General features: G+C 32.8%; 2 protein-coding genes across 2 annotated transcripts; both read left to right on the forward strand.

Annotated features, from left to right (window-relative positions):
* The first annotated feature begins 1,688 nt into the window (after positions 1-1,688).
* Positions 1,689-5,372, forward strand: LOC115966108 (protein EMBRYO DEFECTIVE 514). The gene is made up of 2 exons (XM_031085448.1): positions 1,689-2,218; positions 4,705-5,372. The coding sequence occupies exons 1-2, from the start codon at positions 1,763-1,765 to the stop codon at positions 5,044-5,046; spliced, it is 798 nt and encodes a 265-aa protein (XP_030941308.1). The 5' UTR covers positions 1,689-1,762; the 3' UTR covers positions 5,047-5,372.
* Positions 5,373-10,911: 5,539 nt separating this feature from the next.
* On the forward strand, positions 10,912-12,323 carry LOC115964427 (protein RKD2-like). The gene is made up of 4 exons (XM_031083737.1): positions 10,912-11,015; positions 11,128-11,264; positions 11,385-11,731; positions 12,051-12,323. The coding sequence occupies exons 1-4, from the start codon at positions 10,912-10,914 to the stop codon at positions 12,321-12,323; spliced, it is 861 nt and encodes a 286-aa protein (XP_030939597.1).
* The last annotated feature ends 3,285 nt before the right edge of the window (positions 12,324-15,608 follow it).

Genomic DNA, 15,608 nt, shown 5'->3' on the forward strand with positions numbered 1-15,608 from the left:
CGTCAAATCCGACCCGACACACCGGATTGGGTCGGTTTTTAAGACTTGGTGGGTTGGGTTGGGTTATCAAAAAAATTATTATGACGGGTCGGGTTGGGTTTGGGTCATAAAATTACAAACCCGCCAAACCCGACCCGACCCACCCATATTTAATATATATTTAAAATATATTTTATATTTAATAATTTTAAAAAAAAATCAATTGTAGGGCACTTTTATATATATATATATATATTATATTTAATAATTTGCATTTCCTCAATTCCTTCTACTAATACTAATTATATATATATAATATATTATATAATTAATAAATTTTTTTAAATAACCAATTCTTCCTATCCTATATAAAAGCCAATTAATTCACACAAATTCTAATAAATTACTATGGTTGTTTAGTCATTAGTGTTGAGTCTTTGAGGAGTTACATTGATACTAATCTTTAGGTTTTTTTAATATATTAATATTTATATTTTTTTTCTACTCAATTTAATAATTAAAAAAATTGTCAAACCCATGGGTTCAACCCGACCCAACCCGACCCACGCGGGTTGGGTTGGGTTGGGTTGGACTTATGTGATGGGTTGGGTTGGGTCGAATTTTTTTTGACCCACCATGGTGGGTCGGGTCAAAAAATTCCCTCAACCCGACCCAACCCGACCCATGCACACCCCTACCTTACGGTATAGTTGAACTTACTCTCACTTTTGAACCAAAGCAACAAGCATCAAATATTAAGGACTACAATGACTCGTTTGAAAGGTTATGATGGGCTAAAAAGATTGAGGATTAAAATGGAGTTAAAAAAAAACATGATTAGTGCATCAAACATTTAATATCATTAATCAATAAACCTCGTGTACAAAGTAAAAAATAAAAACTTTTAATCCCATAATTCTACTCTCTTACCTATCATTACTTTTTTTTTTATAGGACTTACCTATCGTTACTTAAATATTTAGTTTTTCTTAAAACCTCATTATATCTATAAAATTTTTTATTTGAAACCTCTAACTAACATTTTGGAGCCACCCTAAGAGATTATTTCCTTTAATAACATAGTGTATGTGGGGTGGAGGGGGCTATATATGACCAAGTGAATAATCAGATTCTCGAAAAGTTTTGGATACTCTTATTTTTCAAATTAAAAAAAAAAAAAAGGCAAAGACATGTATACCCATTACCCCCCTCATCCTAATTATATATAACATGCAACAACATTTATTTCTTTTTGAAGCATGGCATATACATTAATAACTTTTCATTTGAGCATGATAGAATTGTGATTAAAATGTTGTTATTTTCATAACTAAAAAAAAAAAAACCAATGTCATATTGTTTTTTCAGTATAGCTATTGGCATTATTTCACTCAAAATAGTACCTAATCATTTTATTTTTCATTTTTATATTAACCCATTAAGTACAATAAATTTATGATTTAAAAACTTATTTTAAACTGTAAAGTTTAATTTGAATCCACTCCTAACTTATGAAGTCTAAGACCTTTTGTTTAGAAGTTCGTGTAATCAATTTTTATTTATTTATTATAAAACTCCCAAAAAATAGAAAAAGAAAATAAAAGTAATTTTAATTTATTTGTTAATTAATTAACCATGAGACACAAAAACTCCGAGAATGAATGTGAAAACCGGGTTTGGGCATATATAAAAAGGCTAAACCCACACCACACTCAAATTATAGTAACAAGTAAGAGAGAGTTTAGTGAGAGAGAGAGAGAGAGAATCAATTCTTCTAGGGTTTATGGCGGAAGAGAGCGTAGCAGAAATCGTCGAAGCAAACCCTACCGCCCAGGACATGGACCTGGACACATCCTCCGATCATCCCAAGGTCGACAATGAGAACAAAAACAACAACAACGACGAGGCGGTCGATTCTTCGTTGTCGACCAAGCGAACCAGAGAGGAAGGAGAAGAAGAAGAAGGAGAAAAAGAAGAGCCCCAAAACCAAGACAACGACAATGGTGACGGTGTCGTTTTGAATAAGAAGCAGAAGGTAGAGGAGGAGGAAAAGTCCTTGGAAGAAGAGCGATTGGAAAAGGTAGCTGGAGTTGGAGGAGAAGAACAAGAAAAAGAAGAGGAGGAGGAGAACTCGGGTCGGGCGAGCTTGGGTCCGAAGGATTTCGGGTCTTCGGTCGAGATGTTTGATTATTTCTACAAGTTTCTCCATTTCTGGCCTCCTAACCTCAACGTTAACAAGGTAATTAAACCCTTTTTAATTTTTGTTTAAATTTGTGTTTGGTTGATGAGAAAGTTGGTTCTTTTGTTGTTTTGATTTTAATTCTGTTGTGGGTTCTTTTGGGATGATCAGGAAAAAAACTGAATTGAATTGAAAGTTTCCACTTTTCTTGATAAATTTTGGATTGTAAAAGAATTTGATTTGATTTGTTTTGTTTTGTTTGCTGTTTGGTTGCTGATAAATTGGAGTGAAAGCCAAGAAAAGGAAATTAATGTTTTTGGGCTTTACCATGCGGTGGTTTTTGTGGGTTTGGTTTGCTTAAAAAGATTTGAAATTTGCAACTCTTTTGTTGTTTTATTTGGTTTTCTTGGCAAGCAAACAGGGGTTGGGTTACTCTTTTCTTTTTAATCTTTTCGTCAAAGTTCAAGCTTTTGATAGTTTTGATTAATATTTTGTGTTTGCTTAACTCACCAATTACCCTGTCCCTCAGCAGAGGAGTAATAGAGAAAGAGTAATGAAGTACTCTGTTATACTACAAAGTTGTTTTTATACACAGGAGTAATTTTTTTTTTTTTTTTTTTTTTTTTTTAATGTTGGTAATTGGTTATTGTAGAATCAGAAAATATGTTTGAAAAGAATTACTGTGTATTGGTTTTGGGGTTCTTTTTAGTTCTCAATTGATTTCTTGATGGGTTTTTACCTTTTATTCTTTCACATGGTTGTTGGGTATTTTGAATGATTGAATGATTAGTTCATCAATTCAGGCATGGTGATGTGCCCATTACTGTTTCCATAACCTACTCATGCATTTGTTATTGTGGAAGTAAATTTGGACGTTCAATAGATGAGCGATTCTGAATTTATTATATTCTGGTTGTAGTTGTAGACGTTTAAAGTCCTGGTAAACTAATCATCTAGGTGTGTATTTTTTGTGTGTTTTGAAGTAGGGTTAGCTGTTGACTGTTGTTTGTTCCAAAGAGAAACTATGGAAGTTTCTATTTGATGTGGTACGAGTCTAATGATGTGGAATTTTGGGCACTGAATTAGATTAGGGCCAAGCATAGGAGTGAAGAGAAAGGCAGTCCTTAAAATCATAGCTGGAATCACAGATTTCTGTCTTTAGAGATGGGATTCTTCCATGTACTATGGTAATTGCCAGCTGGGTGAAAATTAAAATTTTCTTCTATTTCCCTAGAAATATTAAAAGTGGTCCTTTTTTTTTGATAATAAAGGACTTGTTAATGAGCACTAGCTCAAATGGAATCTCTTCCACTTTTAAAAGCATTACCAATAAAAAAAATTGTGGTTCTATGACTTATATTGTCAATATGATTATTAGGGAGTTAAGATTACTTGGGGCATGTAGGAATTGGCATCCAAAGGTGGGATCCTCACATAGGGATACAACTTAACTCTGTTGGTTCCTTATTTGTGATGTTAGCTTTAAAGGAGGAAAAAATATGCCTATCCTACTTTGGTCCATAAAATTTTCTAAGGTTATATAAAGATGCCTTTTGCGCATTGGCCTCAACTTTATTTTTTCCTTATTATTATTTTAATTAGAGATGCATGTTATATTTGTTGAGGAAAAATATTTCTATTTATGTAAATAATTAATGGATTTGGATTATGTTTTCATGATATCAACAAAGATATAAAGGGCTTGAGCTGCACCTCTGACTTGTGGAAATATCATACCATGGTCTGTGGATTTTGTTTACTCTTGTTTTTTGTGTCCTTTGTAATGATTGTCAGTTTGGCGTTGACTGCATAGTTATACAAGATTCTATAAATGCCTTGCATGGTCTCTTTAGAATTATGAAATTTCAGGACCTCAATTGATGAAGCATCTTTTGCCTTTTACGTAGAAGTCTCATCACCTATTGAGAGTTTACTGTCTATGCTGTAGAACACGTGCTTGGTATCCCTCAACCAGTTGTTCTGTTATTCTCCTTTATTGCTTTTAGTCAATATATTTAATCTCTTTTGTATAATTTATTTTTATCCTCTTGACAAATTTTTGTTTGGGGATTATCTGGCTCTTCTGAAAATTGTATCTACAAAAAGGTATTTCAAAGTTGTAGTAGTACTTATGACATCTTGCTTTTCATGCGGAATCTGGAATGTTGCCTTTTCTGTTTAGTGAGTTCTTTGCTTGTGTAATTGGGGCTTTCTGGTTGTAACCAGCCTATACAATCTGGCCTCTTAACTTACAAGCTTTAGGAACGAAAAGCTAAAGATTGAATTGCTCACACTCCCCAGCCTGCCTGCCATCTTTCTCTCTGTGGGTGTGTGATAAGTGTTATAGTTTTTGCTTCAAAAGAAAGAAAATTTATTCTTAAATGCTAACCATACAATTCACTAATAACTGCCACCTCAAGTCCCTTGGTTTATGTTCATAAAGTTTAATCTGTAGCAGGATTAATTGCCAGGCCTGAATTGTATAGTGCATTTACTCAAGAGTTGATTTCTGTAAAATTCATGTCTTTACACATTTTGTGTTGCAGTATGAGCAGATGGTGCTGATGGACTTGATTAAGAAGGGTCATCCAGAGCCAGATAAAAAGATTGGGGGAGGGGTTAGTGCTTTTCAGGTGCGGTACCATCCTATGTGGAAAAGTAGGTGCTTCTTCCTCATAAGGGATGATGAGTCTGTGGATGATTTTAGCTTCAGGAAGTGTGTAGATCATATACTTCCCTTGCCAGAAGAGATGAAGTTAAAATTCGATGTCAACAAGGCCTTAGGTGGTGGTAAAGGTCATGGTCACAGAGGTGGTGGTCATGGTGGAAGAGGTGGTGGGCGTGGGCGTGGGCGTGGCCGTGGAAGAGGGGGTAGGTCAAGGAACTGAGGTATCATGTTTAATTTACCAGAGCTCGATTTTGCTTTTATGACGGGGAGAGTTGTTTTTAATTAAAGATGTTTTTAGAAGAAACATCAAGACTAGGTTACTTCAGTTTTATCCTCCTAATGCTGTTGTATTTTTCTTTATTCTACTCGATATTTATATTTTAAGTGGTGGTTTTCTTAAAGTTTTAAAGTTTTGAGATTGCAAGATGCCTATCTTTAACAGCTGTAAATACTCTTGGGATGTGACTAAATATCCCATGAAATGAGTTTTTTTTTACTCTTGTATAATTTCGGTTATATTGGTGAAATTATTCACTTGGTGTATTATACCTCCTCTTACGTGAAGGTTACATGAAGGTGGACCATACATGTTTATCCTGTGCAGAGGAGAGTGTAATCCACTGGGTGTACATAATTTTTGTTATATTGATGCAAATCATGCAAGCAGATAATTTAAGAAACTTAATTCCTGCAAACCACCCATAACAGGTAAATCTTAATGACTACAATCTTTGTTGGGAGGGATATTACTATTTTATTTTTGCTAAAATAGGATGATACTACTTGGCTAAAAAAAACCTTTGCTATGTGACATTTTTGTATACATTAAAAAAAAATTGTGGAAACACTAGGAGATGCCAACAAGTTGATCTACAAAGCTCTTGGTGACATTTTAATATTTTATACATCAATGTTGCATTGTGGACCATGATAAAACTGAATTATCATAGATTTGGTTGTAGTAAATGATGAACCTCTAAAATTTATCGAATTTTTCCATGTCTTATATTTGTTTTTTATTTATTATTTTTTAAATTACATCTTTGTATAAGAAGAGGGGGATTTGAACTTTGGACATCTTCGTTAGAAACATCAGAAAATGTTGTCTCAAGGCCATAAGCTTGTATTATATCTTTCTGTTTGAAGGTAAATAATTAAGGGATTGATATGTAACACCATTGAATTGGTTCATTCTACGGACTATGAAAAAAGTTTATAGAAGTTCATAATGTCATGGGAAACGAATTGTTCATTTTGGTCCTATGACACTAATTTTGGTAATAGCTTTTGCTTCTTTAATGTTAGTAGAAAGGGGATTTCATTTAGAGCTAAATTGAAACATACATGGTATTAGCATACAACATATAAGAGATATGCTACTATTACCAAAAAGAGCAATGTTTCGGATGAGATGGAATGGAACTAATAACACTGGTTTATTCAGCTTACTTAGTTTATATACAACTTTTTGAGTGTTTAATTTTTTTAAGATGCAATTGTATTTTTTCTCAAATTATTTGTTTTTAAGTCGAATAAGAAAAAAAAAAAAAATCCAATAAGCCGATTAAAAATAAACTTCTTCGAAGAGTAATTAACGGAAAAAGTAGAAGGCCCATCTTGAAAGGCAAACAATTCGACTGCAACACTAATGGTTATTCCCAAAGATCTTGAGAAGCCTATCACGTAATGTCTCCTATTAAACTACCTCCTCTATCTTTGCAACAATCTTGTGGATTTTTAGGTTTTCATTTTCTCTGTTATGGATGATAGTGCATGATAAAGTAATACTTGTCTCAAAAGCTAAATTTGATAAGAAATGATGGATTTAATCAGGGATTGAGTTCAAACTCATGCCCACTTCATGATAAACTACTAATTATGAAATAATGAATTTAAAATATCATTATTCTAACAATGCAAACTCAATTTTTAATTGTTTGAAGTTGCATAGGGATTGATACAATTCAAGAACATAATAGATATGCAAAGTGTAGGAAGAGGCATGCCCAACTAATGGTAAGGGATGAGTTGGGTATTTTTCAATTAAACTTAATTTCTTTGGACTTAGAAATCTCCAACCCAACATGTAAGGATCAGATTGGATTGGGCCATCGAGTTGATACTATTTTGTTAGGCCTAAAATTAGGTTTCCATCTAACTATTTAATTTAATTATTTAATAAATTATTGCAAATTACACAATTAAACCTAATATTCCAATCTCATTAAAATTAAGTACCAAAATAAATCAAATTAGCTTGTAATCCCACGCATATGCATAGTTACATTTAAAATTAATTCGAACAATTGCTAGAAATATTTAAAACTCTTAAAATACTTGTAGATGAACAGTTCGGTGGCCCGGTCCTTGTTGTTCAAGTCTTGATCCAAAAAGTCCAACACAATGAATTCTTGTAGAGTATGGGTTTAAGAACTAGGTTTAAGTAAGTTTAAATGGTTTGTTGTATGGGTTAAGGAAATACACGAGCAAGAGCAAATGCCACTGTGTCGAAAGATCCCCAGGAGTGATAGGGCTAAAAAACTTGATTAATGGATACAGTCTTCTCTTCTTCTTTTTCGCTCCCCTCTCTTGGGGGACTTTTACATATTATATAGGCCATTTCCAATCATCTGGGCTTTACACTTGTTGATCATCCAAACCCCCACTTGAGCATCTGTCCCATCAGACACCTCTCTCAATTCTTTGTGAGTTGTGGTAGCCAAGGTAATACTGTTCAGGAGTCTTCTCCACATTAATGCGGCCAGGGGAGTGGTTGTAATGCATTTAATGTGGTGGTGGCAGTTTTTGCTGAGATATTTCGGGTTTCCTTCCTTTTTACGTATTTAGAAGATGGAATGTAGTGGCTTGGATATACCTTTACTCCAGATTTTACAGTATCCGAGGAGAAATTAATCCTCGGACATGTTTTCTTTGCCCTAGTGGGCCTGAATAAGGATTGCTTGAGTTACGCTGGCTCCTCGGATGGACTGCGTCCTTGGACGGGCCTAGGGCCCAGCTTGTTATTTTGGGCCGGTCCCCACAATACTTTTTTGGTAGTGCTCTAAAAAAGAATTTTTTTATCACTCAAAATCATATAAGAGAATCATTACTATTTATCAATCTTAATTATGTTTGGTTTAACAAGACTTCTAACTCATGAAGACATCATTTGGTATACCTACCAAGCACTCAAAAAGGTAGAAGTCAGTGAGATAAACTGCTATTAAGAATATAAATATATATATAATTTTTTTGTGAAGCTAAATTTGGCGTATATTAAAAATAGTAATTGCATTCTAAACAATAATTTTAAAATTATTTATCAAAATACCTAGAGACCAAATGATTTTGTCTTCAATAGCCAGCAACAGTAGTTGGTCATAGCTTTTGCTCAGTGATGTATTGTGACCTATCTAAGTGGTATCATAGATAATATACTCTCATGTTGCATCATATCTCATGAAACATGAAAAAATAAATAAAGATATAAAATTATAGATATTTAAAAATTAAAACTATCGAATCCCAAATCCCAAAGCAATGGTTTATATGTGTAATGATATTGTAGTCCCTTTGGTTTTTGTACTTGGCACTAGAATTAAAAAAATTAAAATTAAAATTCTCAAAAAAAGAAAGAAAAAAAAGAATATGTGACTCAAAATTAGACTATAATTAAAAGTTCAAATTTGATTTAGATTCTAATTGTATTTCAACTTTAATAAATATCTCTGATAAAAAAATTAAACTAAGATCCAAAATCCAAAATAAATTAATCTTACAAATTTAAAAATTTCATATATTTTTGTACCATCAATAACATGGTTGGATTTGGTTGAAAATTATGAACCTGAGTAAATCTGATCCAACCCAAGCTTTAAAAAAAATCCTAATCATTCGCCACTAATTTACAGTAATGCTCTTCTAAAAAATAAAAATAAAAATGCGGTAATGCAATAGTGATTAATCATCCACCACTAATTTGCATTAAAGAGATCAGTGATGGAATCAAAAATTTTTGTTAGAGGAAGCCAAGCTAATTATAATAAACCCCTCTTGTCTCACCCATAACTATATAAAGTTGTATCCTACATTCTTTCATAGTTCCAAATTAGTAATAATTAATTTTTTTAGCGATCTTTCATGTTATTAAAATTTTCTCATAATTATTATCAATACTTTGAAAACATAAATATTAAATTTTAATCTAAGTATATATCTTTTTAATTTTTTTTATTAAAGTGTATAGTGTATATAATCAAACAATTTATCTCAATATCTTTATTAAAGAGTATAGTGTATATAAATAAAGATTTTCTACTACTAAAACATTTGCGACAACTTAATGAAGTAGTTGACAATAAGTGATGGATAATCACTTTTACATGAACTAACTATATTTTTTCTAATACCCACAGCGAATAAATTTAGAAATGTAACAAAAATTATGACACATAAATTGTACGTCAACACTTTTAATATTATTATATATATATATATATATATGTGCAAAACCACTGTTATCATATCAGGAAATAAAATAAAATAGAATAATTTAATATAAAATAATTTAAAATAATTTTAATTACTAGTGCAAGCAAGCTGTAAACCATCATATACTTTTAATCAATGAAAAGAAGATAGTGGAAATTACTAGAGTGTAAAAGTAACATATAACACAAACACATTGGGAAATACCAAAGGAGCCCAGCGGAGGCCAGATTCGATTGACTGGAGCTCATCGGACTTCGGACTGCAAGGAACATCGGCAGAATTGAGCTAACGATAAGGGGTTTTTATTTTTTATTTTTATTTTTTCTCTGGTAAACAGCAGCTGTGAGAGGTATGTAAGGATTTTTAAAAGTTATCTCTTTGTTTGTATTTGGAGAGGTTATGGGCTTAAAAACATAGGTCAAATTGCATTTTTTTGGAAAAAAATTTCAAAAATTTCATGAGTTTTTTCTAAATCATTTTTAAAAGTTGAAATTTAGGAGTAATAAACTAATAATATAGTATTTATTTCCCACAAAATCTTCGGGGGGGGCCAGGAAGTCAATTTTTTTGTATATATAAATATGTTAATTTTGGAATGCAGTAATGATCAGAAAGAGCATTTTGAACTGTAAGTTTTGTAACTCTCCCCCCACTAAGTTCTCTTTAAAACTCTAATGAAATGGAAAACAAATGATTAATAAAAAGCTCTCCAAGAAGTAATTGAAAATTGGTACGTTACATGATAATGATAATAACTCTAGAGTAGTATCAAACTCAGTCGTTAACTTCTCTATCTCAAAACTTGAATATGGGAAAAAAAGAAAAAGAAAAAAAACTGAAAATCTTAATCATGAGTACGCATTAATTAAAAGGATCAAAAAAGTCGGCTGGGATATCATATTAATCATTGTGAGGAGTAGTCCCAAGGTTTTTTGTGCCTTAAGATAAAACTGCGATTCACGCTTACACTCTACCCGGTTTCTTGTCCAACCTAGCTACTATATATATATCAGTATATCCTACAAGAATTAATTAACGTGGCACGCATGCAGATCATCCTGAAGTCCTTTTAAAATACATTTCAGTATTTGGTAGCTTAATCCAGTTGACAAAAAATCCAATGAGGTTAATTTATTGATTGGAGTGACTCAAGTAGAATAAAGAATTGGATGGTATCTAACCGTGTTATGTCTATTAATTGTGGTGTGTTTTTGTTTTAAAAATCATTTTATTTTTCTTTGTGTGTGTTTGTTTCGAAGGAAAAAAGAAAGAAGGTTAAATTGGATGTACTATTAACTGTAATTAAGTTTGATGTTCATCAAAATATCATTTATTTCTTTCATTGTAACTCACACATTCACACACGGACACTCATTCATGCATGGCCGGCGCACATTCTCCAATTAAATCTTAGTTTTGCATTTGATAATTACCCATTAATGCATGGTTCATGGTATATATTCCCATTGCTGCCTACATTCATATATGTGTCTATTCCCATACAAAGTTGCAATTACTCTCTCACACCTGAAAACAAGAAAATCCATTCCCTCTTTCCCTTCGTCTTCTTCATCACAATATCCTCTCTCAAGAAATGGGAAGTCAAACACTCAATGGTTGGTGGTCTAAGCAAGAACTGGTCTATGATATTGAAGAACCTCTCCATTTTTCAAATCAAATGCCCTCAGTGGATTTAAGGTAACATTCGGGGTTCAATGTTTTGATTCTTCTTATTTTTATTTTTTATTTTTAAATAAGTAATCAAATTGCAAACCCAGGTTTTGATTTTTAAATATTTGATGTGGTATAGTGGATATTCTTCACTGGATTGGCAATATGAATTGCCCATGCAAGAGTGTTTTTTTGATGCTGTTCCTTTGATGGCGAGTTTCCCTACTGACCCTCTCTATGCATCCTTGGATCTTGAACCAACCACAACTATTCAAGGTGATCAACACAATATTTAAATCACATTATGAATGTGTATATATATATATATATTAAAAATTTACAATTGCTTTTCCATTATTCGTATTAGTTTTCAATAGTTTCTGGATTATGTGGCAGATGACTTTTTCTTTAGTTGTGGAAATCGGCCTGAAGTTTGGAATGACGTAGTTGCTGGGTTTGAGCCCCAGAACCAGGCTTTAATAATGTCGAGTAACAATGAAAAAAAGGGCAAGGAAGTGAACAAAGAGAAGAAGAAGAAGAGGTGCAGAGAAGAGAGATGCAGCAGTTCTAAATTGTTGTCTAAGGAAACTATTTCGCAATACTTTTACATGCCCATAACTCAAGCAGCAAAAGAACTTAACGTGGGATTAACACTTTTGAAGAAAAGGTGTAGGGAGTTGGGTATTCGTAGGTGGCCACACAGAAAGTTAATGAGCCTCCAAACGCTAATCAAGAATGTGCAGGTATCCTCTCTCTCTCTGTGTTAATGATTTTTTGTTTTTTTTTTTTTTGTTTTTGTTTTTAATAGAGATATTCATGATTTAATCCTTACCCTCTTTAAATGTATCTAAAAAAAAGTATTAATAATATTAAGTTAGTGTTAGCAGCTAAAATAAAAATAATGAATGTGTTGTTGATTGAACTTCTAGGACATATAGTAATAATTCACCCAAAAATAGTTCATATAGCGTATGTGATGTATGTTGATTGAACTTCTGGTACATTTAGCAGTGTTGATGCATGTCTGTGTTTATTACTTCAATTAATGTGTGGGTTACGCAGGAGTTGGCTAAAGAGGAAGGGGAAGAAAGTGAAGCGAAGTTGAGGGAAGCAATTGAGATATTAGAGGGGGAGAGGAAGTTGCTAGAGGAAATCCCAGATGCACAACTTGAGGACAATACAAAGCGGCTTAGGCAGGCTTGTTTTAAAGCTAACTATAAAAAGAGAAAGCTCATGGGAATGGTAGATTCACAACCTTGTTCTAGCAGTGGTACGGGCGACGGGAAAGAAGAAGAAGAAGAAGAAGAATCGCTTGTTGGACCCCTTTTCTTCTAGCTGCCAATATTCTGATATCAAGGCTGTCGGGTGCCATCTGATTTTTAACGTAAATAAACAGTTTGTTTGTATTTAATGCAACTCTTCGAATTCTAGCTCTTTGCTTGAGCGTTTGTCCTGTTGTTTTTTTAATTCAAGCTCCTTAATTTGCTCTATATATTTTTAAGAAAAATTGTCTAGTGATATGAGAACTTTTAAAGAAAAATCCTATCTAGACGTCGTCCTTGTAATGCTGGAGATGGGAGAGATTGAGCATTTCTAGCAAATCACGAGAAACTGCCCATTATGCTACTTCTTTGGACAAGATAGTTACTTGCTCTCAGCCTCTCACTACGTGGGTAGTCTTCCTAATGTGGAAATGATTGTTTCACACTAGTTTTTTTTTTTTGTTTTTTTTGGGTAATCAGGCAGTATACATTAACTAGCAAACATATACACCAGAGCAGAAGCGCTCATACATAGTTCCAGCTGCATCAAGACTAGCCAACAAGGCAACATCAACTGGGGGAAATTGTTATACACTCTACACAGTGTCTATTAATTTTTTGCTGAATTACAGAGTGTCTATTATGTTCTGTATGATGTACTCGTTTTTTATTGACGAGTATGGAAGATGTATATTAACGAGTGTAAGAGAATTATTGCACAGTAACCATCTCTTTCAAATGTAAAAATGGGCAAAATCGTACTATTATCTCCTAAAATAATTGCTTTACTCCGTTATCTATTGTCATTTTACTGGCTACTAGCAGCTAGAGCTACTTGTGCTTTAACCCACAAGTAGTCCATGTTGCAATCATCAATTCTGCCTTGTGATCCCTACAAATCGCTGCTAGGATAAACGAGGAGCTTCTCATACCAAGGTGCCGCATCATGCATAATGATGAATGATGCTCTGTATTAAATCTACTAATTATAACTATATAAAAAGTGCCAATAGCCTCAATCTACAGTAATTTTTGGTTTATTTAATTGGTTGAGGCAAAACTCACCGTTTTGCTTGAGCTGGCCCTTTTTTATTATTATTATTATTATATATTTTTTTTATTCATAGTATACCAGTGTTTTTTTTTTTTGGATACAATAGAATGCCAGTGTTTTAGTTTGTGCTCTTTTTGTTTTTTTTTTCTTTTAAATATTTATATGTGCGGACACAATATTGCTATACTGACTCAAAATATTTTTATAATATTTTCACAATTATTGAGGTGTTAATTTCTTATACCTCAAAATAAAATAATAAAATATGAGACTGGGACTAACTACAATAGAAAATAAATGTATTGTGAAAATATTATAACATCTTATTGTTGTCATAATATTTTTACAATTGCTGAGATCTCACTTCCTTATAGATCAAAATAAAATATATAAAAAATGCTATGCTCACAACATTTTTACTATAATTTCACAACAAATTCTAAGTGGCAATGTATTATTGATGAATAATGAAGTGATATCAATAATGGGCCCAATTTAAAACCGACAACAATTTGTCATTGAAAATTTGTTATGAAAATGTTGTAGAGGTAACATTTCTCTAAAATAAAATAATAAAATATCATATTAGGACCAACCATAGTTGAAAATAAAAGTATTGTGAAAATATTATGACATTTTGTTGTGTTCCTAGACTTCTTTTTTTATTTATTTATTTATTTTTTAGTCAATTTGGGTGAGTCAAAATTCATTATTTCACGCCCAATTTTCTTGTGCTAGTTTTTTGTTTTTAATTCACAATTTAAAGTGGTAGTTTCCGTTTAAAACCAGTAGCAATTTGTCACCTAAAATTTGTTTTGAAATTATTGTGGACATAGCATTGCTCTAAAATAAAATATTAGACTAGAATCCACTATAACTAAAAATAAAGGTATTGTAAAAATATCGTCAAATTTTGTTATGATGTTAGACTTTTTTTTTTTTTGGGAGTAGTCAATTTGTTGAGTCAAAATTCATTGTTTTATGCACAGTAAAGCACTCTCACACTCACACACACACACAGAGGCAAAAAAGCACTCTCACACTTTATGTTTGGGGCAGTTTCATTCCTTCCCTAAACTAAAGTTGAAAATTTTCCTTCTTTATATTTTGTAAAGCAGCATATACCCCAACTGTTACACTCTTAAATAAACCCTAACAAAATCTTATGATTCTAAAATATTCTATTGTGAAAATGTCTAAAATACACCCCACTGAATTTTAATGTCCCAAAAATTTTCTTAGTGTATTTTGAATTTTATTTGGTAGTCATGCTTGGAAAGTATGATAGTGATTGTGGGGGGTAAAAGACCAGTAGGCCCATGTTGATGCCTACATTGGGCCAAGGGCCCAGTCCAAGGAAAAGCCCTTCTTCGACCATGGGGAGAATCATTCTCGGCATGGATGTAGCTGAGGATAAAGGAGGCAACCTGCCACTGGTAGTGACACTCCATATCGTCCCACGGAGCAGGAAAAGTACTAAAGCAGAAAAGGACAACGGAGAAAACGGAAGTGCCTAAAGAAAAGACTGCCATTATTGCATTCAGTGCCTTGTGTCTGACACGGCCATACTTCTTTGTCCTTACAACCACTCCTAACAACTGGAGGAAATGGCTGATGGGACAAGTACCTGCCCTAGGGACCCCATTCAGGAGGAAGAAAACTACTATAAAAAGGGAGTAAAAAGAGACAGAGAGGCGGGGTGGAGACCCCCCAACACTCCAGAGGCACCAAAAAAGGCTCCCCAGACCGTGCCGAGGACCAATCCTCTCAGATAAATCCAGTTTGTCTCAACTTGATCGTAAAGAACACCGTGATGATCATTGTCCATACACTAAAGCCCTAGCTTTTTGGCCCACTCTCTACAAATTCATTGTACTGGGCTCACTAGTCTAAGGTCCCACGCATTTTGGGCCTGGCCTGAAAAATGTGACCCTAAAGTGATATATAGTGTTCTATTTGTTACTTAGAAAACACAAATTTAGTAAGTTTAAATCTTTTATACTTAAAATTTGATCTAATAGAAACTTTGATGGCATATGTCTTTTGTTATCTTATTCTTTTTTAATTTATTTTCTTGCTTAAAAGAGTTTTTCATATTAAAAATTAAGTAAGTTAAACATCATAGTTATGCTCATAAAATAAGAAAATAAAGAGAGAAGTATCCATGGATAACAAAATCTTCATTGTAGATGATTGCAAGTATTTCATTTGATTAAGAGTTTCAATTGTAGTATATATTATCATTCATTATGAAATTTTATATATTGTTACAATGTCTTATCAAAATTTAGTTATTTATTGTTG

This window comes from Quercus lobata, chromosome 10 (assembly GCF_001633185.2).
Source record: "Quercus lobata isolate SW786 chromosome 10, ValleyOak3.0 Primary Assembly, whole genome shotgun sequence".
NCBI lineage: Eukaryota > Viridiplantae > Streptophyta > Magnoliopsida > Fagales > Fagaceae > Quercus > Quercus lobata.